Source organism: Varanus komodoensis, unplaced genomic scaffold (genome assembly GCF_004798865.1).
Source record: "Varanus komodoensis strain SLA01 unplaced genomic scaffold, ASM479886v1 scaffold1, whole genome shotgun sequence".
Classification (NCBI taxonomy): Eukaryota; Metazoa; Chordata; class Lepidosauria; order Squamata; family Varanidae; genus Varanus; species Varanus komodoensis.
This window is the reverse complement of record NW_025335268.1, coordinates 122,984,680-123,006,338: the sequence shown is the minus strand read 5'-3', so window position 1 is coordinate 123,006,338 and position 21,659 is coordinate 122,984,680. Positions and strand designations below refer to the sequence as shown.

General features: G+C 46.3%; 1 protein-coding gene across 1 annotated transcript in view; it reads left to right on the top strand.

The window, feature by feature from the left end:
- Positions 1-20,996, top strand: part of LOC123024298 (chemokine-like protein TAFA-5) — a 73,572-nt gene extending 52,576 nt beyond the window's left edge. Inside the window, exons 4-5 of the mRNA XM_044431866.1 lie at positions 20,393-20,489; positions 20,980-20,996. Of these exons, the coding sequence (XP_044287801.1) occupies positions 20,393-20,489; positions 20,980-20,996 (114 nt within the window). The remainder of the gene's footprint in view (positions 1-20,392; positions 20,490-20,979) is intronic.
- Positions 20,997-21,659: the final 663 nt, after the last annotated feature.

The window sequence follows — 21,659 nt, the reverse complement described above, 5'->3', positions numbered from 1 at the left end:
GGAAGGAGGCTCATCGAGACCTCCTTGCCTGGGTCCAGAAACAAATGAGATCCTCAGGAAGAGAAATGAGTAAAAGTAACTATGAATCAAAAGCAAAACCTTACTTGCACCGTTCTGTTTTCTGTGCTTGAGAATTCCCTTTGCCTTCATACTACAAACAAGCACCTGCATTTTCAGTAAAATTTGAGAACAAGGCTACTAGTTACTCTTGTTCACTCAGGGCTGTAATGAAAGCTCCTTCACAGGTGCAACAGCTCCTATGTGTACAGAGCGCATTACCACACTCAGCATGGGGGCAGCTGATTCAGCAGAACTGCCATGCTGTTCTGTAGCAGTCGCAGTTATCATTCTGCTGAGCTGAAGGATGGAAGCCCTTTATTGACTGATTGCATGAGTTGCCCAACATTCCTCCAAGGAGCTCCTGGTAGCTCATCTGCAGTTCCTCTCTTACCATTTGTCCTCACAACACCCTGCTAGATAGATAAGGCTGAGAGACTGAGCACAGTCCGGGGCCATTTAGTGAGGTGTGCACTGAACAGGAGTCTGGACTTGGGTTTGTTCAACACTCTAACCTCCACACTACCAAACTGGCACCCCCGAGTAAAAGGTTAGAGATCATCGGAAGAGTCATTATAGTTGGGATGCAGAGTCTCTGCCTGTAGGCCAAATCCAGCCTGAAGATGTTCCTTTCAGTGTTCTGACCCCCCTCTCTCTCTCGTCTGGGATGCCTGGTGCTACTCCTAGGAGAGGAATCTCCACTTTTACCCCAGTGACTGACTGAAGGTATAAATGGGGATCCCTTGGATGAATGGAACCGGCTGGATTCTTTTGCATACTGTGAGGAATTCGAGTGGTGTCTCCTCTCCTTGCAAGTCACCTCAGAGCACTGAGATGGCCAACATTAGTAATCTAAGTGCTGGGGAGCAGGAGGATCAGCCAGACAATTCTCATTTCCATGCTTCTTCCACCTTCTATTGGATACCTGTAATTCTCCCAGTCTGGAGGGTTACAAGCAACCACACTGTTGGTACCTTTGGTCCCTCTGACAATCACTTTTCTCATTTTGTGTGGCCCCTAGTGCATTTCTATTTTGTTGGTTTTGTGCTTAACTGTCATTACAGATGAATGCACAATGCACAAATATTATGGTCTTTATGGAAGAGAATGATTGTCTTGAAGGGGAAAGACTCCCACTCACAGAGATATAGGATATTGGGTAATTCAGAGCAGTTTCTGATGTAGAGGCATACAAATGATAGCTTCTGACTCAGTTTACTGACTGAATTTCCCTTCAAACTCTTCCAAATTAGAAGAATTGGGAACTAGTCATCACTGTTAGCATCATTCCAATAACCCAGCTTTGTGCAAAGGATATCTTGGCAGACCACAAGTCGCCCTCTCCTTCTGGCATGTCTTTTTGTGTGGAGGGAGCAGAAGTTTTGGGGACAGACACCCTTCTGCCAGTAAAGAGGAGCACTGAGGTCATTCCTCACCTGAGTCCAATTCCTTAGCAAGGCTGCCAAAAGAAGATTGATGATTCTGTAAAATGAGAATCATCTTCCACCTGCCTGGGCTAACACCTGAGCAGAACTCCAGCTGGTGCTGCTGATAGGCTTGAGAGCCAGTGCGGAACATCACGATTTCCTCCCTCAACCCTACGCTGCTCCTGATGCCCCCTCTCCAGCATGCTGAGCCAGCCTCCAAACCCTTCCGCCACCCACTAAAAGCAGTTGAGGTGCATTTGCTGTCATCGATTGTGTGGCAAAGCGTGCACTTCATTGTGTGTAAACATCAGAAAATGGGCAGGTGTATCAAAGGGGAAAGGGTACCTGTGGGACAGGACCAGTCCTACATTAGGCAAAGTGAGGCAGCTGCTCCCAGTGGCAGATACTGGGAGTAGCAGCAGTTAGCAACTCTGGCCATTGCACCCGAGTTGCCCAGAAAGTCCCTTCTCTTAGAGGGCTGAATTGTGTATACCATGTGGCCTGCTAGCCTGCTGCCCTCATGGGGAGGATACTGTCCCTCTGCTAGTATTAAAGAAAGATTTAACTCCCAGTTGTGTACCTGGGCCTCTGCCAAACAAATGCCTTGGGATAGTTGTGATGTGGCAGGGGTGGTGGTCTCATGCAATGTCCTCCATGGAAAAGGTGGCCATGTAGAAGAAACCTGGCTGTAAGATTTGAATTGATTTGATTTGATTTGATTTGATTTGATTTGATTTGATTGCTATGTTAAGGATCAAGGAAATGCCATGTGGGGAAGGCACTTATCTGTCCAAGAACAAAAGAGAAAATATTCTCAGGTGCCCCATCCCCAAAACTCTTCATTGTACCCAATGCATTTTGGAAAAGTTATTCCTGCCTCAGGCTCCACTTAACCCTTGAAATATGCCACAAAGAATCGTTCCAAAGCTTCCTCTGTTTTAAAATGCTCCAAAGTCCCTTTTGAAATGTGTCAGGCATAATAAAGAGTGCTTTCAGGCACCTGAGAATATCTTCTCTTCTGCTTTGTGACATATTGAGGAGCCAAAATTTTTATTGACTCATTGGTGACAGCAAATTTTAATCAGCGAAGCTGCAAGTTTAAGGAGAGACTAGTTGCTATGCTGGGACCCTGTTGGTTTGGCAGTGGTATTGTCTCACTGCCACAGGAAATTAAAAAGGCATTCTAATAAGAGGGACTATCCTTCTAACCATGAGTTGTAGCTTCTCTTCATGAAATGGTTACATTATCGTAGCCTTTCTTTCACTATCCCAAAAGGTTCTGGTGACAGGAAAATTCATTTAAATTTAATTGATTAGTTAAAAGGCAGTGTATTAATCAGCTAAACCCTCTTTTGTTTTCATATGGCTTTTATGACAAGTACCACAGCGGGTGCATAAGGGGAATATCTACTGTCAAAGACTAGTATCATTACTATATGGCACAACGAAAGGTAGTCTTGCTTTGAACAGGTATCCAATGCTAGCATTGAGTTAAGCAGCCCAAAGCACACGCACTGGAGCCGGGGAACCACCTTCAGCTTGAAGTCTGAATTCAGTTCTGCAGAAGTTCTCGGGGGCTGTCTTACATTTGCAGGCAGGGCCAAAGGCAAAGGGGCAGCCAGGGCCGGCCTTGTCGTTAGACAGAGTGAAGCCGCTGCTTCCAGGAGAGCAGGAGAAAGTGGCCTCTTGTGGGAGGGGGGGCAGAGCTGCATATGTGCCACAGAACTCGCCCTGTGCCCATAAACGCTCTTGCTGCCCTCAGGTGCAGTAGAGTCAGCGAGTGTGGAAGCAAGATCGACTTCCGTCCATAGAACTAAGTGTATCTGCACAGCCGGAGGACACTTTGTGCTTCAACTCAGTCACAACACATTTTAGGCCAGTTCTGGGTGGGACCAAAATATCAAGGGGCAGCTTAAAGTTCCCCACCAGTGAGAGGCATTTCAACCTTTTTGGGGGGAGGGGGTGCAGAAAAGTCAAGTGACAATCAAATCACTGGCGGTGGGGTCAATGGGTGGGCCAGGAGAAGAAAAGGGCTCATTGGAGGCTGCAGTGAGAAGGCTGTATTTGGCTCCCAGTTCTGAGCTTCACCACACCTGCATTAGGAAGTAGACCCTCCAGAACCCAGTGGGCCTTTCCAGTAAACATCCGTAGGATGCCACACTTCGGGATCCTAAAATAAAATGTGAATAGTTTAGAACAGGCCAGGTGCCATGCTGGATTTGAGTCAGAGCCTGGAGCTTAAGCTTGGAATAAGGTGAGTAATGAGATACATTTTGCAGCCTGTGCAGAATGCCTTTCCCTTCCCATAGCCATCCTGTATCAGAGGAGAGAAGTTCCCAGACCAAGAGTGCACTGTGTTCAGATTAGGGTGTCCACAGGTCCTACTCTAGAGAAGGCTGTTATTTGTTTGAAGGAGGAGCCATCCTGTTTGAGGAGCCATCCATTCCAGACTGAAAGATGAGCCTTAAGAAAGGAGGGCCCTGGGGCCCTGGAGAAGGCCGGGTCAGAAGTTCCTGGGCAGCAGCCAGAGCAGGGCACTGCCCACAGCCTTCTCTGCTAAGATGAAATCCATTCTAGCTTTGTTTCACTTACAGTCATTCTTTCTCGAGTTTCATCTCTATGTCTAAATTAGCATATGCAAATGTTATGTAAATCTATGCTCCTATTGTTCTCTTTTTGGACTATGCATAATTGGCCACATTAGTTTAGACAGCTTGGCACTCTGGTGCACTTCATTTGGGCAGGCACCATCCTTAATGTCAGTGCATGAATAATAAGCTCACATTCTTTTCTCTGGGGTTTTCCCTTTAATTTCTTTCACATTTTTCTTCCCTGTATCATACCTTCTCTACATAGAGAAGACAATATTAAGCAAGTCGGCGGGCCCAGACTCAGTGCCAGTCACTTAACAAAGCCTTTCCCCAGCACGGTTGAAACAGCTCCCCTAAATGAATCTCCAGGTGAAGCTGCTTGCCAACTCCTAGGCAGCACCACCTGGGAAGCAATCTATCAATCTGCACGGCCCGCCGAGGTGGTCATTTATAATCTGCATAATTATCTCCAAATGGCCCTGCCCTTCCCAGAAGTTTGGATTGAGAATCCTCATTCTGCCAAGACAAGGATACCACTGGCAGGATGGAACTATCGAATCCTCTCCTGCTGGCTGCAGTGACCCGGGCACCCACCGGCTCTGTCCTGGGAGGCTTAGGACCCCTCTGGAGGAGATTTAGGGGGCCTGGTAGAGGGAAGGAGAAGATGCAGAGGTCCCATTTTATCAGCAGTATCCTTGTGAGAGCAGAACAAAGGCTCTGGATTCTACCCAGCTTCTGTAACAGGCATTCAGAAGGATGGAAGAGCCCCAGAGCAGTAACTGTAATTACCTGCATAACGGCACATATAGAGCAAACAAAAACATGTGCAAATAACATAGAAATCCCAGTTGCATTAATATGCAAACTTGCCATCACAACTCTCTGTGAATTACTGCTGCCCACTGCACACATAACTTCAGATGTGTGCCTGTATGGTAAGTGTTATAAATTTTCAGTTATTACTGTATTCCATGGGAAGTTCAATAACAGAGAATAGGCTACAAACAACCGCCTTTCTTCTGTTGTATGAAAATGCCTTTGTTTTCTGCTCTGGCTTAGCATATGCCAGTTTAGTTAATTCCAATTTGCAAACAGAGCAAAATGGCTGATTTAAAAAAATCTAGAAATCCATCCCAATTTGCACAATGACAAAAGAAGTGTATTCACGTTCAGGAACTTCTCATCCTTTTCTCAATACTGCTGCTGTAAATGTAGAGTCTTAATTACTTGACAACACCTCCTTAGCATTAAATCAATGCTCCCATTTAGTCTGATTTCATCAGGGGCTTTGGCCCTGGTGGAACACGTGAAAGTCATGCTTGCAAGATCCTTGCACTCACGAAGGCAAGGAGCTCTTTCTTCCCATTCTCTATGTACTGGGGTGCTTGGTGCCTCACAGGAGGAAGAGGTTCCTGAGCTTGAAGTGAGCTTTTCCCCATTAGAAATTCCAAAAAGTTCTGCTAAGAGATCCCTTTCATTACCTTCAATGGAGCAAAACTGAAGAGGAGAAACCTCATCAATGGATGCTTAAAAAATTCTGGAAACTAGGTTGTTAAGTAAAAGCATCCTTGGGGTCAGGGGAGGACTGGAGGGGAACAGACGCCCACCCAGTGCAGGACAGGTGCTGTGAACTTCTCTCTTCTGCATGTTGCTTTGCAATGTGATTTCTGCTTCCCTGCTTTTTCAATAATAACAATGATCGTAGCAATCATGATGACTAGAGCAACCATACAGGTGGTGCTTTATGAAGAACAGGGATGGCGGACCCCTATTCCAAGGGCATACAATGTAAAAAAGGGGGCGGGGAGAACAGAGGAAGAAGGCCCATTGTTTGAACAGGCAAAAAGGCAATACGAGTGTTCAGTGAATACACCTTAGTGGCTGAAGTGTGTTGGCCTCTCAAAGGCACTTGCAGCTGCAATCTCTGAGTCTCACAATTAAGTGAAAGGGACAGAAGCAACCAGCAAAACTCATCAACAACTTGCTAGAATTACCCTTGGGGGCAGCATAGGGAGGGGGAGGAATTGCCCCAGTGAGCCACTGCAAATGCAGGGACCTTTTCTGAAACTGAACTCACAATCTGATCCTGGCCGTGTTTACTCAAAAAGAAGGTAAGGTTTGCTTCTCAGCAGGAGCATTCTTAGAACCATCCCTTTGCCGCACCATCATTCAAGCAGCATTGTTTTCCTTCTTTCACTGACAAGAAATACACAATGAAATTGGCAAGGATCATTCCTTCCTAAATAGCTAGGGAAACTCTTTCCTCCTGCCTGGGACTGGAATGGTGGGCATGCTTCCTTCAGATGCAAAGGGTGCGATTCTTCATGTTTGGAAGTGTGGTCTGTTTGAAGAGCTGCAGTGAAGGGCTAGCACTAGAATGACACTGAAAAGGAGTACTCCGCATCTAAGGTCCATAAATAAAGAAATAAATGGGAGCCAAATGGCCAGGCCACGTCAGAGAAGAATTGTGTTGCCTGTTACTAGCAGTATCAGGGCCAATATCCAGTAGCTGCTGGGTTCAATATTACGTTCCCATCAAAAGTATAGGAATGTTTATGTTAAAAAGCCTTAACTCTCATGGTATGTGGAAGTGATGGTGCCTTCACTTTTATGTATCCATGCACATTCTCTTCTATGCAGTTGCAACTTTGTGGATATTGATAAAAGGACAACTCTAGATCGGTGATGGGGGACATGACTTGCGAGCAGAATAGCCCAGGTTCAGGCCCCAGTTTCTCAGGTGGGACTGGGAAAACCCAAGCCCGAACCCTGGAGAGGGGCTGCCACTCCATGCCAAGAATACTGGGCCAGGTAGTCTGACAAGCTCCTGTGTTTCTAGTGGCTCGATTAGCATATCTGTATGTGCACATAGTTGGAAGGGTGTGTGGGTGTGGATTGCATTACTGTGTCTTGTCAGATAAACAGTGTCTATCCATCAAGTGAGAGTGTCTGTATGCCAGGAGAGCAGGACCCAAGACTTTCATCTGATTGGATGCTGTGAATATTGATTACCGCTTGATGAATCTGCACTGTCCCACTGAGTAATTACAGGCCATTTCACAGTGTAGCATCATCCATCAAACTCCTGGTAACACTAAAGAAAAAGGCAATCACATGTTTGAAAGAGTTTCCCCTTCCTTTGCTACATCCTTCCCCTTTCCTACATTGACCACACTCTGCAATCCTAAATCCATTTACTTCTTGATGGTCTCATTCATGTCAGTAGAACTGATGATATATTAGTAGTTTCTGAGCTGAAACATACTAGACTGGTCATACCATAGTTCATACAGTAGCCATCTGTCTCTGCAAGCTGTCATAAGACCTCAAGAGCAGTGCTGAACCAGATCAAAGGCCCATCTAGTCCAGGATTTGTTCCCACAGAGACCAGCTGGAGGCTTATGGGTACCCCACAACCAGGATGCAACTTCGATAACAGCCTCCCACTTCAGTCCCCAAGGAACCCATATTGGGAGGTACTTCTGTGATAATGAAGTAATATATAGCTATCATGACTGGAAGCTGTTAATAACCTCATGCTGCATGAATTTATCTAATTGCCTTTTAAAGCTCCTTGGGTCAATAGCCACTGCGGCATCAAATTTCATAGTCTGACTATGTGCTCTGCGAAGAAAGAATGTCTTTCCTCTTGCCTGAATCCCCACTGTTCAGCTTCGCTGGATGACCCCAGTATTAAGTGATATGAGAGAGAATAAAAATGCCTGCCTTTCCATTTTTTCCACACTATGCATAATTTTATGTCCATCTATAACTTAACCTCTTGCTTGCTTTTGTTCTAAGCTCTAAAAGCCCCAGTCATTGTAACCTTTCCTCAATGGAGAGTCGCTTCAGGCCCACAACCATTTTATTGCTCTCTTCCGCACTCTTCCTGCTCCACAATATCCTTTTCGAGGTGTAACCGGAACTGTGCACTGCATTCCAAGTGCAGCTGTGCATGGCCTTGCGTAACGGCACTACAAGATTCACAGCTTCATTTTTCATTCCTTGCTGGATGATCGCCAACATAGACTTTCTGTTTCTATAGTCCCCTGTCTCTGGACAATATTTTTGGTGAGCTATTCACCACCATTCCAAGATCCTTTTCCCTGCCAATGACCTCTCACTCAGACCCTATTAGCACATCTGTGAAGTCTGGATGTTTTGCCCCAGCTGTGCATTTTGCTTGCTTACTTTAAACTACATTTACCATCGCAATACCCATCCCTCCCAGTTCGAGGGGAGCTCGGCAATATATTTTTCGTTTGTTGCACCCACCCTGAATAGTTACGGGCATCAGCAAATTTGGCCAGCTCACTAGGTAGCCCTGAATCCGGATCACTGATGAAGCAGTTAAAAAGGAACCAGCCCCAAGACAGGCCATCAGTGGTGGCCAGCAGAAGCCCAGAGAAAATGCAGTCCAGTGGCAGTGCCCACCCCCTGTTGCTAAGCCATGCCATCTGGCAGCCAGAAGCATACTGTCTCAGAAGAGAGTCGCACTTTTGATTGTCAGCTTGTGGCTCCCGATAGGCCTCTCTCTCCGTGTATTTATCTCATCATTTTATATGACAGTGGCCGTCGCAATTGCAGCCTTGATGTGTGATCTGCTTTCAGCTGTGCCTTAAGGTAGTCTTGGAACCCAGGAGAGTAATCACATTGTCAGAGCTCACCACAGGAGCAAATTGGTGTGTCTGGAAACAATAGACAAGGTAGCACATTTTAGGTAAAGCCTCAGTGTGTCCTGCTTGCACTGTCACTGAGTATTAAGAAGTTGTGCTTGGAACTTGCTAGAGCAGCAAAAGACTCATTCAGGTATCTATTGGAGGCGGAGGGTAATCTGCCAATCATATGATGTGCCTTAAAACTTTCTCTATGGCAACTATACACATGTGGAGAGAGAACACCTCTAGCTCCTGGCTATAGGGCAAACAGAGTTTTTCCTCTCATACGGGTTTTCAGAAACCCAGGTCAGTATGGACTGCAGAACAAGCCAGCATTACTCAAGGCTTCTCTGCATGAGACATTTAACCCACCACCTTACTAAAGCTTCATCTTCCCTTGTCTTTGCTGTGAGAGGAAGAGTGTGTTCCCTTCACATGTGGGGTTTTTCCCCCTTGGGGTCCCCCCTCCCCACAATCCTATATGTTCTACTAAACAATCACAAGGTTACAATACGGTACGGCACAATTGTGAGAAATATATAGCCATTTTGTAGCACTTTCTACCTGATAGGAAATACCAGATTGTCTTTCCTCTTAAAAAAATTATGAAATATGTGGAAAACATGGGAGAGATTCTGGAAGATGACAACACAATGTAACAGAGCCACAGACTTCTGTGAGTGGGAGAGCACAAGTATACCATAAACACTTCATCTAGAGAAGCCCTTAAAATGGTAGTGACAGTCTGGACTGTACCACTTTAGACTGCAAGAAGGGAGTAGTAATTTGAAAGGTAGTCGTACCACCTCTGAGAGCACACAACTCTCCTAGCATGTACAAATCAATAAATCAGTGCTGAAAGTTTAATCTTTCCTCCTCTCTTCAGGTTTCCCTGTTCTGTCCTCACAGTACTTGGGAGAAAATGCATTCCCACAAACAATCTATTGGCATGAGCTATACCTGTAGTGATATTGTTGGGATGGCTTGGATTTGAATGGGTTATAAAGACCTACATAAGACATGTCCCTGGCTTGCTCACTCACACATATATCAATACTCTGCTCTGTAGTTTTGACTTTCCTTGGCAGTAGGGCAGTGAGGACTGTCATGATGAACGCACACACTTCAAAATTTATCAGTCCACCACTGATTTCAAATGTGGTCCAGGCTGATGAGCTGTCCATAAATATGAGTGGCCATCAGCAAAGGGAAAGGGAGAACACAAGGTTGACTTCATGGGGGTAACAAACAGGACAGGCTGCCAATCACACCAAGGAGGCATCTCTGAAATGATCCTGCAGCTGTTAATCTGAAGTAATCCTTGATACTAAGTTATTGCAATGAAAGAAGTGGAATTGACACTAGAGTGGGCTTGGGAGGGCTTACACTTATCAGAGGCAGTGGGTTTCCTCCCTCTATTCATTCAACAGAAAAAGTTCAGGTTTTACAAATGGAGCTCAGACTGCCCTCCTTGCATGCCAGCATGAGAAGGGGTTTCAGTGGCAACTCCAGCAAGAATGGCCCTCTGATTCCAAATCCTGTTGCCAACCCTTTTCTCAACAACCAGTCCTGGAGCACCTCCACAATGAGAGAAGGCTGCTGCATGTACAGCTTTTCATGTTACAAGAGGAGTATGCTTTATGGTATTCCACGGGTATTCTGGACTACTCCTCCCATAAGCCCCAGGCAGCATGATCAAGGGCCAAGGATTATAGGATTTGGAGGCAGAACCACATGGAAAGAACTTGGTTTCGGGGGAAAAAGCAACCCGAATGGAGGGAGAAGGATTTGCAGAGCATGCATGGTGTGAAGGAAGTGACTAGAGAGAGGCCTTTCTCTCTCTCTTTCTCTCTGAATACTAGAATGTGGGATCACGCCATAAGGCTGACTGGAGGGAAATTCAGCACAGACAAAAGTAAATAGTTCTTTACACACCTCACAGTTAAACAATGGAATTTGCCAACGTAAGATATGAGATGACCATGAACTTAGGGGGCTTTAAAGAAGAATTAGACTAATTCACAAAGGACTGAAGAATGATAGCAGGTTCCAAATTCAGAGGCAATAACCCCTGCTAAATAGGTGTTATGGAATCCCTGCACCTACTATGGTCGTCCTGTCCTATCTGTGGGCTTACCATGGGCACCTCATCTGCTGGCTGCCATGGGAAGCAGGATGCTGGACCAAATGGACCATTGGTGAGATCCAGCAAGGCTCTTCATGCGTTCTTAAGCTCAGTCTGTGCATGCACTCTCACCATCACTATGAGCCATAGTCAGAGCCTCTGCCCTGAGGGTTTCTCCTTGTATTCCCTGAATGGAACTTCTCATGGGGTATCTCAAATTGCTTTTGAAATGGTGGGGCCTCTCAAGTGCAATTTCCAGTGGGAAATTCAGCTTTTGAGAAGAATGACTAAATCCTCCAGAACCGTTAGGTATGCCTAAAGTGGTTCTTTGGATACCATCCCATGTGTGTTGCATGTAGCCTCTACCTATGTATTTGCACATTGCATAGTTTCTGCCTGCAGCCTGTAGGTCGTGCAGTTTCCTTCAGCTGGGCAGGTTGCCTGTGAGTGATGCACGCTTCCTGGCCTATCCCTCACCCCTCATCCCACACGCATTCCAGCCAAACTGCCAGGATTTCTATTACCATCTGCACCACAAGCCAATTGCACTGGCTTTAGAATGGAGTGACCCCCAGCTCCTGGCAGAAATCCTGCAAATTAATTGTGCAGTCTTAATTAAAATTAAGTAATTTTTCATTGGTGGCTGAGCCAGTGCTTTCCCGATGATTTATTAAAGTGAGCTACGAGTAAATTAGTCACACGCTGACTGTCGTTGCTGTATGACGGATGAGCTGGGAAGCAGTGAGCACAGCAAGGAAGGGATGTTGAGCGCCAGCAAATAGCATGGCCTTTCTCATCAGAAGCAGCCTCCATCCTCCTCCCCTTCCTCGGGGATAATTGGATCCTACTTCTAAGGATGTGTCCCACCACCTTGCACCATTGAGCAGCAGACATGAAAATTGCTGTTTGATTCACTCTCAACTGCTTTTCACAGTTGCCAATGGCTTCTCTCCTCCAAATCATGTTCAGGGGCTCATGTGCTTAAAGCAGCATCTCATTCTGGAACTACCAGAGGGTCATTGTAGCTCTGAAAAAAGAACATGGCACAGGACAAGTCTGTGACAATGATGCTGCAGGCTTCAAGCACCAGCAACAGGGCCGGGCCAGGATCTCGTTCGTACGGCTGATTCTTAACCAATCCCCTAATTAGAGGAGGTAGAATCAAAACCCTAAGACCCTCAAAGCACATCTGCAAGGCAGGTTTGAAAGGGCCCTGATGGGTGTCTTGTGCACTACACATACTGGGGTGGCTATGTGTCCTCCCTCACAGAGGACAGTCCTCTGTTCTGAAGGCAGCTGCCTAGTCAAAGCCCAGATTAAAAACAGCCCTCCTGCCAAGCGAGCAAGGGCGACAGCAGCATCGAGGCGGGTGCCAAGGGCACCACTGTGCTTTCTCCAAGGGTCCTGACAGCTAGAAAGAGCACCCATGCCCACTGGGCATGATGGAAGCTGTGGTCTAACACATCTGAAGCATACCAGGCTCAGCAAGCCTGGCTAGTTATTCCTCTGTGCCTGCTGCCATCCACAGCTCCCCAGTGGATCCTGGTTGCTATAAAAGCAAGCAAACAAAACCCAGTGCCCATTCCGCGCAAATGCACACTTAACACTGTGTCTAGCTTCTCCCCAGACATCTATACAAGAAGGGCGAGAACAGCACCAGCACCAGCAGAGCATGGAGTTTTGCTTTTGTCATGAGATTCTTCATTCTCCTCCCACACGTCTGGCTTTTTGCTAATAGAATGACTGTTTAACGTGGGAAGCTCCTGGGCAGCTACATTCTAAGGACATTCTCAATTTAACAAAAAAGCCTAATGAACAAATGTAAAACCTAGTTTGGTTAGAATGCATGCTCATTTTATAAGATCTCCTTCCACATTCCCTACCATGTTGACATTCACATAGAATATGCAACTGGTCCAGGAAAGGCTTATGGTTAGAACTGTGTGGGAGGAAGGGTGGCCTGTTTTACAGGGGATGGTCAACTATTTGAAAGGCTGTCAGAGTCCACCCTACCAGGAACACAGCCTGTTTGGCTTGGATCTGAATGGAGACGTTTATCAGGCAGTCAGTCTCTAAGCAGAGTAACTGAACATAAAAGGAGAACCACAATGTACTCTGCAGACAGATGGTGCACACGACCCAATTGCCGTGTTTGTTTGAACTTACCGGGACTTAGCCCCAGAACCTGCTGCCAAGCAATGGCCAGGGAAGCAGAGTGGCCTTTCTACAGAGACGCCCTTATTCTTATCACTGCTCCATGTGTTTCTGCTCTCCTAAATGGCTCACAAACTGGAATCAGTATTGGCTGGTGCCTCAAAAGCACTGTCAGCCCAAAATAAGTCTGCTGGTAGTGATCAGGTTGCTTGGGGCTCCTCCGTTTTGCTTTGAACTGATTTGCTTGGTTCTGTTAGCAGTTGCTCTGCAGCTCCTCTTCGTGTGTGTGTGTGTGTGTGTGTGCAGTAATGGATGCTGATTGCATAACTTTCATATGATAATCAAGTAGAACAGCTGAAATTCTCCACTTAGGCATGATATCCCTCAGTGAGAGTTCTCCTGCTGCACTGGAAAATGGTGTCATTCCTCTCTCCTGTATATACTCTTTCCAGCAGCACTCTCATTCTGCTTCCATGGTCCAGCAAGAAACTTTCATCACTCTTATCTAAAACAAGGAAGTCTCCAGTCCTTCAGGGCATCCTTACCCAACCTGGCACCTTCCAGATGTCTCAGTGTACAACTCCCATCCAAGTAATAGGCCAACAAATTTGGAAGGTGTGCCCTAAAGGAAAGGAAGCTTCCTTGGAACACTACTCACCCCTTTACCTTCCAGTGGTGATGGTGCAGGTGAAGGGAGGAGAAAGTTGTCTACATCTAGGTTTAGGAGGGCTTTGTTATGTCTTGAGAAGCTACAGGAGCCTTGCCCAAACTGGGGTCCTCCAGATGTGTTGAAATGGAGCTCCCATCATCTCCAAGAAGTTGTAGTGCAACACATCTGGAGGACCCCTGCTTGGGGAAGGCTGCAGTACAGGAGCAGGTGGAAGGGCAGGTAAGCCACTTGGATGGGGAGACCCAGCACCCACTGTGCATGTGAAGAAGGACATTTCTCCCCAGGGCATGAAAACACTATGCTCATTCCTGTGCAGCCATCATGTTGCATGGAGGGAAGAAACCACCAACCAAGGGGGTGGATCACCATTCTCTTTTTGCTGTTTGTTCAATTTTATAAGACGCTTTCCAGGGCAAGTCCACCCTGGCACGTTCAATCTCATAATGATGAAGCAGTTGGGGCAGAAGATGTTCCTTTTTTGCAAGAAATGAAGGCCACGATGGGATGCCGTGGGGCCTGAGCATCTGGGAGCTCAAGCGGCTGGCCAGCTTGACTCTCCCCTCCATGATGCTCCTGGGATGGAAGCTGCTGGTCCAGCAGTGCCCCAGGCTGCGTTCTGAATGCCTCCCGCCTGCCCTTCACATCCCGCTGCTCGGCAAAGACGTCTGCCTTTCCTTCTCCCTACCTGCCTTGATTACAATTCTGCCACTGTAAGCAATGCTGATGAGAGCACAGCACTGTCAGCTGAGAAATATGGCATTATACAGCTTAATGGCACAGAACTCCTGCAGCACTGGTGTTTGAGTGAGCCCATTAGTTGACTGATAGAAACATAAGATTATAAAATAACTATTTACTCTGGGCCTGCCGAAACGATTGCAGAGGCACAGACAGCAGGGGGGACGAGGGCTCCCTCTGTGCGAGGCAGCAGAGAAGTGTGTCCCACAGGGAAATTCTCAGATGGGGAGCCGGCCTGACCCTACACACTTGCCACCACCGATGGGAATCGCTCCACTCCAAACAAACACATCTCATTCTACAGCAAGCCATAGCGGAGGGAGAGTTAGTACGCATCCCAGCATCAGGGTGTTCCTTAAGAAGGCTTTTTGTTCTGGGGAGAATTGTAAGAAATGTCTCCATTGTCAGAAGTGGCAACATTACAACAGGTTTAGGGTCTAATCCTAATCCTGTGCACATGAAGGCAGGAAAAAGCCCTGAAACTCTAGGGGAACAGTTCAGACAGGCTGGAAAGTGTAGGGCCTTTTTCTGTCCAGACATGCCTAGAATTGCTCCCATAGACTCAAGAGGGATATTTTCTGCTGTGCCTATTTTGTTTATTAAAAGCTTTCATATACCATCCAACCAGCCCTAGACTCTCTGAACAGTGTACAATAAGAAGCTGAAAAGATTCACTTGGGTCTTAGCCAAATTATTTCTAATCTACCTCTCCCAGCAACTTTTCCCGGTAAGGTTTGGAGAGGGCACGGATGATCAGCGTTCTATCACAGGGTCTCCAAGCCCAAGCATGTACAAATAATGCTCTGAGACAAAGATACTGCATTCTGTACTTTGAAAAACTGGTTTACTGTTAGTTGTATTGCAGCATTTACTAACAGTGGAGACAGGTTTTGGTGGGTGGCAAAGGACTAAAGTTATGTGGGAGAAGCCTACATTGTTGCCATGGAGTCTCCTATGCTAATTTTACTTCAGCAACCATGGTACTTAAATTCCAGTGCAACAGTGCACCGAAGCATGACCTAGACAATCATTCTAAATCTTGCAAAGTTACAAATGTACTTACATTGTTCTGCCAGAGTCAGTCACCCAGGTAATGATCATAGCAGAACTCAGTTTTAGGACCTTCAAATTCCCCCGGACCACACCACCATCAAACCAAGAGATCCAAAGGGGGAATTGGGTAGGCTCTCCAGGGGTTGTCCTTCCCTTTCTCTATCTGTATTTTGGGCTTTTATTGTCTGAGCGCAAGCCTCGTGCTTTAAAATCCCAGCACATGTTGGGGGTCATCCTTTTTCAGTGCATGTGTTTCACACAGTTGCATTTTGGCTCTTCCCCTGTGAGTTGGCATTTGTGAACAAGGCAATGCAGCCTAATTCCACAAAGGAGACGTTAGTCCCAGCCAACAGTGGAGCGCTACTGAAGGCCTTGCAAGGAGTTTGGAAAGGATGCTTCATCTAGGAGCTCACTAATGGTTTGTTTTGCTAGTAGGCACTGCCACGGGGCTGGTGGTACTGGAAGATAGATAATAAGCATGATACACATTGCTTTGTAGCACCCATTTTAAAGATAAAGCATCTCAGGTGGGATTGAGCTGGAACCCTGCGTGGCTGGGTGGGCATTGCAATTTGTGAGTGAATGCTTTCATTTCATGTAAAAGATTCCCATCCTTTCATTGATTTTTCCAAAATTCCTGCTACTGCTGCTGCCCTCCAACCTGAAATTGGATAAAGCAACCTTTTCCAGCCTTGGGGCCCCAGATGTTGTTGGACAATGATCACAATCATAAAAGAGTAGAGTTGGAAAAAGCCAAGAAGGACATAAGGTCCAACCTCTGGCTTAATGCAGGACTCCAATTTAAATGATCTCTCTGCCTCTAGTTGGGAGGGCGCTTGACCTCCCTAGGTGTAATTGGTTCAAATTCAAAATTGGTTCAAATTCAAATTCAAATCAAAGTAAGTTCTTCCTGATGTCTAGCTGATATCTGGCTTCCTGTAACTTAAGCCAGGATTATTCCATGTCCTGTACTCGGAGATGATCAAGAAGAGATTCTGGCCTTCCTCTATGTGACAGCTTTTCAAGTACTAGAAAAGTACTATCATATCTCCCCTTAGTCTTCCCAAGGCTAAACATGCCCCATTCTCTCAATCTCTTCTTATAGGGTATTGTTTCCAGTCCCTGGATCACCCGTGTTGCCCTCCTCTGAGCCTGACTACAATTTCCACCATCCCTGGGGATTGGCCATGCTGACTAAGATTGATGGGAACCATAGTCCAACAATATTTGGTGAGTACTGGTTGAAAAAGGCTGGGACAAACTGTAGTAGTGACATCCACCAGGAAATCCACCAGGCGGCATAACCTGGATTCCCAACCAAGCACAGCAAAGAGAGAAACATCAGCATTACTTTGAGTGACAATCAATAGCTGCATTTTCCTCTCCAACATCCACTCAGGTGTCTACAGTTATAACTGTATTCTAATGTCTCTTCACTTTCACTCAGAGCTAAGTCTATAGGATGCAGGAATGTGTAGGATATTAGATCCAAAAATAATCAGCATGCAGTTGTCCTAGAAGAGCATTCAGAATATCCCAAAGCTGCTCTAGGAAAGGGTCATCAAAAGGTCATCAGGGAAGAAGACATTGTTAGAACAGAGTTCCATAATTTTGAAGCTACTACGGACAAGGCCCCACTTGTCCATCAGTGGGGGCACCATCAGCAGAGGAGCGAAGATCACAGTGAGTCCAAGCGGTGGCACTGGCTCTCAACGAGTCCAAGGGCCTTGTGTCACAAAGGCCGGGCAATCTTGGCCATCCCAGGAACTGGCAGGATGAGATTTCCCCATATTTCAATATGGACAAGATTTTTGTTGTATCACATTACGAGTCATGATTTGATGGATGAGCCTATATAAGGCTCGAGGCATGAGCCTTACGGTGTGACACGTACAATGAGGCCAGTTCCCCAGCTGCAAAGTGAAGCGATTGGGTCTTTTTGTCCATCAGCTTTCATTGTTCTCTCCAGCTGGAGAATGAGCAACAAATAAATAATTGGTGACAATTCCAGATCATATCATGTTTAATAAAGGCTACAGCAAACTTTCATCCTGTATTGGTATCTGACCCATTACTGTCAGCACAGGGTCTGATCCTGGATCACCACCCCCTGTGCTTCAAATGAAGTGGGACCACAGAGCAGAACCTCCATAGAAGAAAGACTATAAAGGGCTTAGGATTTTCAGGATCAATACCAGTACTTTATGATGGGCCCAGAAACTATTTGAAAGCTAGTGAATTGTAAAATTGGAATTGTAAGCCCTACTTAAACTGCTCCAGTTGAAATGGAAACAGTAGCCATATTCTGAAGCAGTTGAAGTTTCTGGACCCTTTTCAAAGGCAGCTCTCCTGCAGATCATCATGACAGATAACGTGCTTTGCTGCCCAACACAGGTTGCACACACAGAGATACGGACACTCGTAAGCCCTGTTCAGGCATTCTGCTTCTAAGCGTGCTGAACATGCAAGGAGAGGGATCGCATTGTCACCACTACTGTTGCCCTGAACCCTGGGAGGGCAACTTTCTGAAGAGGAGAGCCTCTTGCATCTTTGGGGTTTCCCCAGATGGTTCAGGAAGCTGCCAGTCCAGGGCTTTCAGCCACACAGGGAGCATCTGAAGATGCAGGAGGCTCTCCTTTGCAGAAAGTTGTCCTCTGTGAGTTCAAGGCGATGGAGTTGACAATGGAGGGGCAGCGCTAGTGTGCTTCCTCCTCTCACCAATTGTGTATCCCCCGGATCAGAGCATCTGAGCGGGGCCTCGGTCCACAGTGCTTGCCTTGCCGAGGTGAACCTTCCATTTGTTCCTACTCGGTTAGCTCATCACCAGCTCCAGATTCTCATTTAGACATCTGTAGTGTCTCCGGTTTCTGAAATCAGAACGAGGAGGAGCAGAATGCAATCACTCCAGGGGCAAGCAATTAAATGTTTAGCAATCTCTTTACAGTATTAATGAAATAACAATAAGGACTATGTGAATCAAATCTAAACCCCTGGATCTATAAACCACTGTTATAAAGCACAGTGCACTGTGGTTAGACTGGCAGCAGTTGCTTCGCGCAGGTCTTCCAGTCTGTTGCTGCCAGTCCCCAGTTCCCTTTGTGAAGGTTCACACAGCCTCTGGGACAGAGGGCAGCTCTATCTACCACTTTCTCTTCTTTGCTAATCCTCTACCTTGCTTCAAGCTCCTCCGCAGCTGCCCTCCTTCACTCTGTTACTACGGTGTAGTGGAGCCGGGGCTCACAAGAACAGGGTACCAGCACTTTTTAGTAGGGATGCTGATGTCTTTTGCCACTTGTGTCAGACTTCCTGCTCTCTCAGAGCTGAGCTGCCATAGCTGGGCAAAATGAATTTTCCAGCTGGAATGTATTGTTCCCTGCTGGACTGCACAAAATTTCTGGGTGGCTTGATACTGAACGGTCAATTAAAACTCTTTTGCTCTGCAAAAGACCTGCTCTATGGGAGATGTGAACTTCTAAAATGGATTTATTGATGTGGATCAACACAGTTGCTAGAATTTTGGAACAAGGTGTTGCTCTGGAGTCCATCATTATGAGCACCTCACTTAAAATTCCTCACTATGCCACTGCTCTGTTGCTGCTGCCTCCTCTTTTTCTCCAAACGTTTCTCCCCTTTCTCTCTATTCCATCTTCTCCAGCTCCAACAGTCCATTCAAACTTGCATTCCTCTCCATTCTGTGCTTATCTCACTGTTCAGAGTTCATACCTCAAACTTCAAAAGAGCAGGGTTTCCACATCCGCTGCTGCCTCCCAAGTGCCTGGCCTTCCTCTGTGACAACCTTTCAAGTACTCGAAGAAGGCTATCCTATCTCAGTCTGCTCTTCTGGTGACTAAACATGCCTAATTCTTTCCATCTTTCCTCATAAAGCTTTTGTTTCCACTCCTCAGATCATACTTGGCACCCTCTGAACCCTTTCCAACTTGTCTGCATCTTTCTTGAGGAATTTAATACCCCAGATGAGGCCTAACCAGTGCTGAGTAAAGGAGAGCTAGTACTTCATATGATTTGGAAGTGATACTTCTATTAGTACAGCCCAAAATAGCAATTCCTTTTTTGCAGCCACATCACAGAAAGCCACTGTTCTTGTCCATTTCCCAGCAAACATCAACTTGAGCAACCAAATTGTAAGCGTGGCAAATACTGCATATTTAAAACAGAAAGCAAAAGGAGAAAACAGCCATTTGTTCCTATCCAGAGGAGAGAATGCAAGTTCAATACTGAACTCTGAAGGAATATATAGATTTGCCACACGATATGGGTGAACCACAATAAGGCAAACCACATGTGTTAAAGATTCCCCTGCTGACCCCTATCGATAGTAAAATCATTGACCTAGCAAGATCGATTCCTCTGTGGTATCCTGCACAAACAAGCTGTGGATCAGCAGAGAGACAGCAGACTGGACCCCTGGAGACCATTCTTTTGCTGAAACGCCGAACACAGGACTGTGTATTGCTCGCTTGTACTCCCTTGCTCTCAGTCTCTTTGAACCGGCATTAATCTTGACACAAATGTTCCTGCTCACTGAAGCCCAATTACTGGAAAAGCTGACCACTTTCCCCGGGAAAACCCTTCTCCTAACTCTGTCCCTTGGAAATTTCTATTCTGCTTCTAATAATGTGATGAAAACAACAGACACACACACCACTGGACCCACAGGGTTTTAAAGGCAGGCTTCCTCGACTTGGGAACTGCTCCAGCAGTTCGGCCTGGCAACTGCACAGAGAGGTCATCTGGTGATGGAGAGGGCCTGAGATAGCAGCTAGCCATCATAGTGGCACGTCCTTAGGAAGAGGGAATTAATCCATTGCTCAGCAGCAAGCACCATTAGGTTTTGACACCTGCTATCCATCCGTATGTAAAAAGCTCGCTCCACAATTTGCTCTCTTATTGCATTACAGGCAGATGATCCTGAGGTCAATCTGTCCCAGTGGACCATGGCTGGTGGGGACCGTATTGTGGAATTCCACAAGACTGATGTTCAACAGGGGCCTTCAGGTAAGAAAAGCTGGAATAATGCATGGCTATTAAATCACTGCTGTGTGACAAAGGAAGGCAAGCATTCCTATGGGCCTGGTGCCACAGGAATAGCAATGAGTGATCTGCGGATGTGGAGACGGAGAAGGATCCGCTGCGCTTCTCCTCTTTGCCTGGATACGTGGCCGGGTGGAAGCCAGGGGCAAGGTTCTCTCTCATCTGTGGAGTCAGTCAGCAGAGGATGGGCTCCTTTTTGCGAGCTGGCATACACTGACACACACCAGCTGTGTGCGCGAAAGAGCAAGAGCCTTTTATTTTAGAGCTGTGGCTAAGCCATCCCTGCTCTCTTGCAGCTCCTTCATTTCCCTGCGGAAGAGGCTGTTGCTTTTCTGCCTCTTTCGCAGGGAGAATGAGAAATTTGGAGACATGCCTCACAGTGTTTCCCCTGCTGTAAAGGGCTTGTGGAGGGGATGCCTTTTCTCTCACCACTTTCCTCATTTGATCTTCGCAGCTTCCCGGGCTGCTTGAGCCTTTAGAAAAGCAGCCAAAAGGCCTTAAGCAGGGCTCCCTCGCTTGGAGTTTTCCAGTACTGCCGCCTGCTGGGTCCCTAAAAGCTGCACATGAGGATCTCTTCTCCATCATCTTCTTTTAATTTTGCTTCCTATTCTTGGGGGGTGGGGGGGAGGATTTTCACAAAATGCCACAGTCGACAGCCAAACTAGAGATGACGTTTAAATTAGGGTGGCTGTTTATGCATCACCCAAGAGCAAAGAAAAAAAATGGCACCTATTTGCATAGAGTGTGTGTGCTAACTTGAAAGTAAAACTGCAGTTTCAGAAATAATTACTATAAGGTAATTAGGAGTACAATTTACCATGGTGGAGAAGCTGGGTATCAGATGACCCGCTAAGTTGGCTGTGCAGGTGCCGCAAACAGTGGATGGGTAACTTTAAGGATCTTGCTACCCCCATCTCTTCTGACGGTAACAGGATTTGGACTACAATTTCTAACAGAGAATGGGCCTCTAAGATGTAGGACCCAAGGCCACCCTCCATTAAATGTGTATGTACTTTCTAATATCAATCCTCTAGTGTAAAGGGTCCCTAAACTATGCTTTTTATTAAGACTATACCAAGAAGCAAAAGTTCCCACTATTCAGCAACTGCAATCCCAAGAAATATCAGCCTGTTT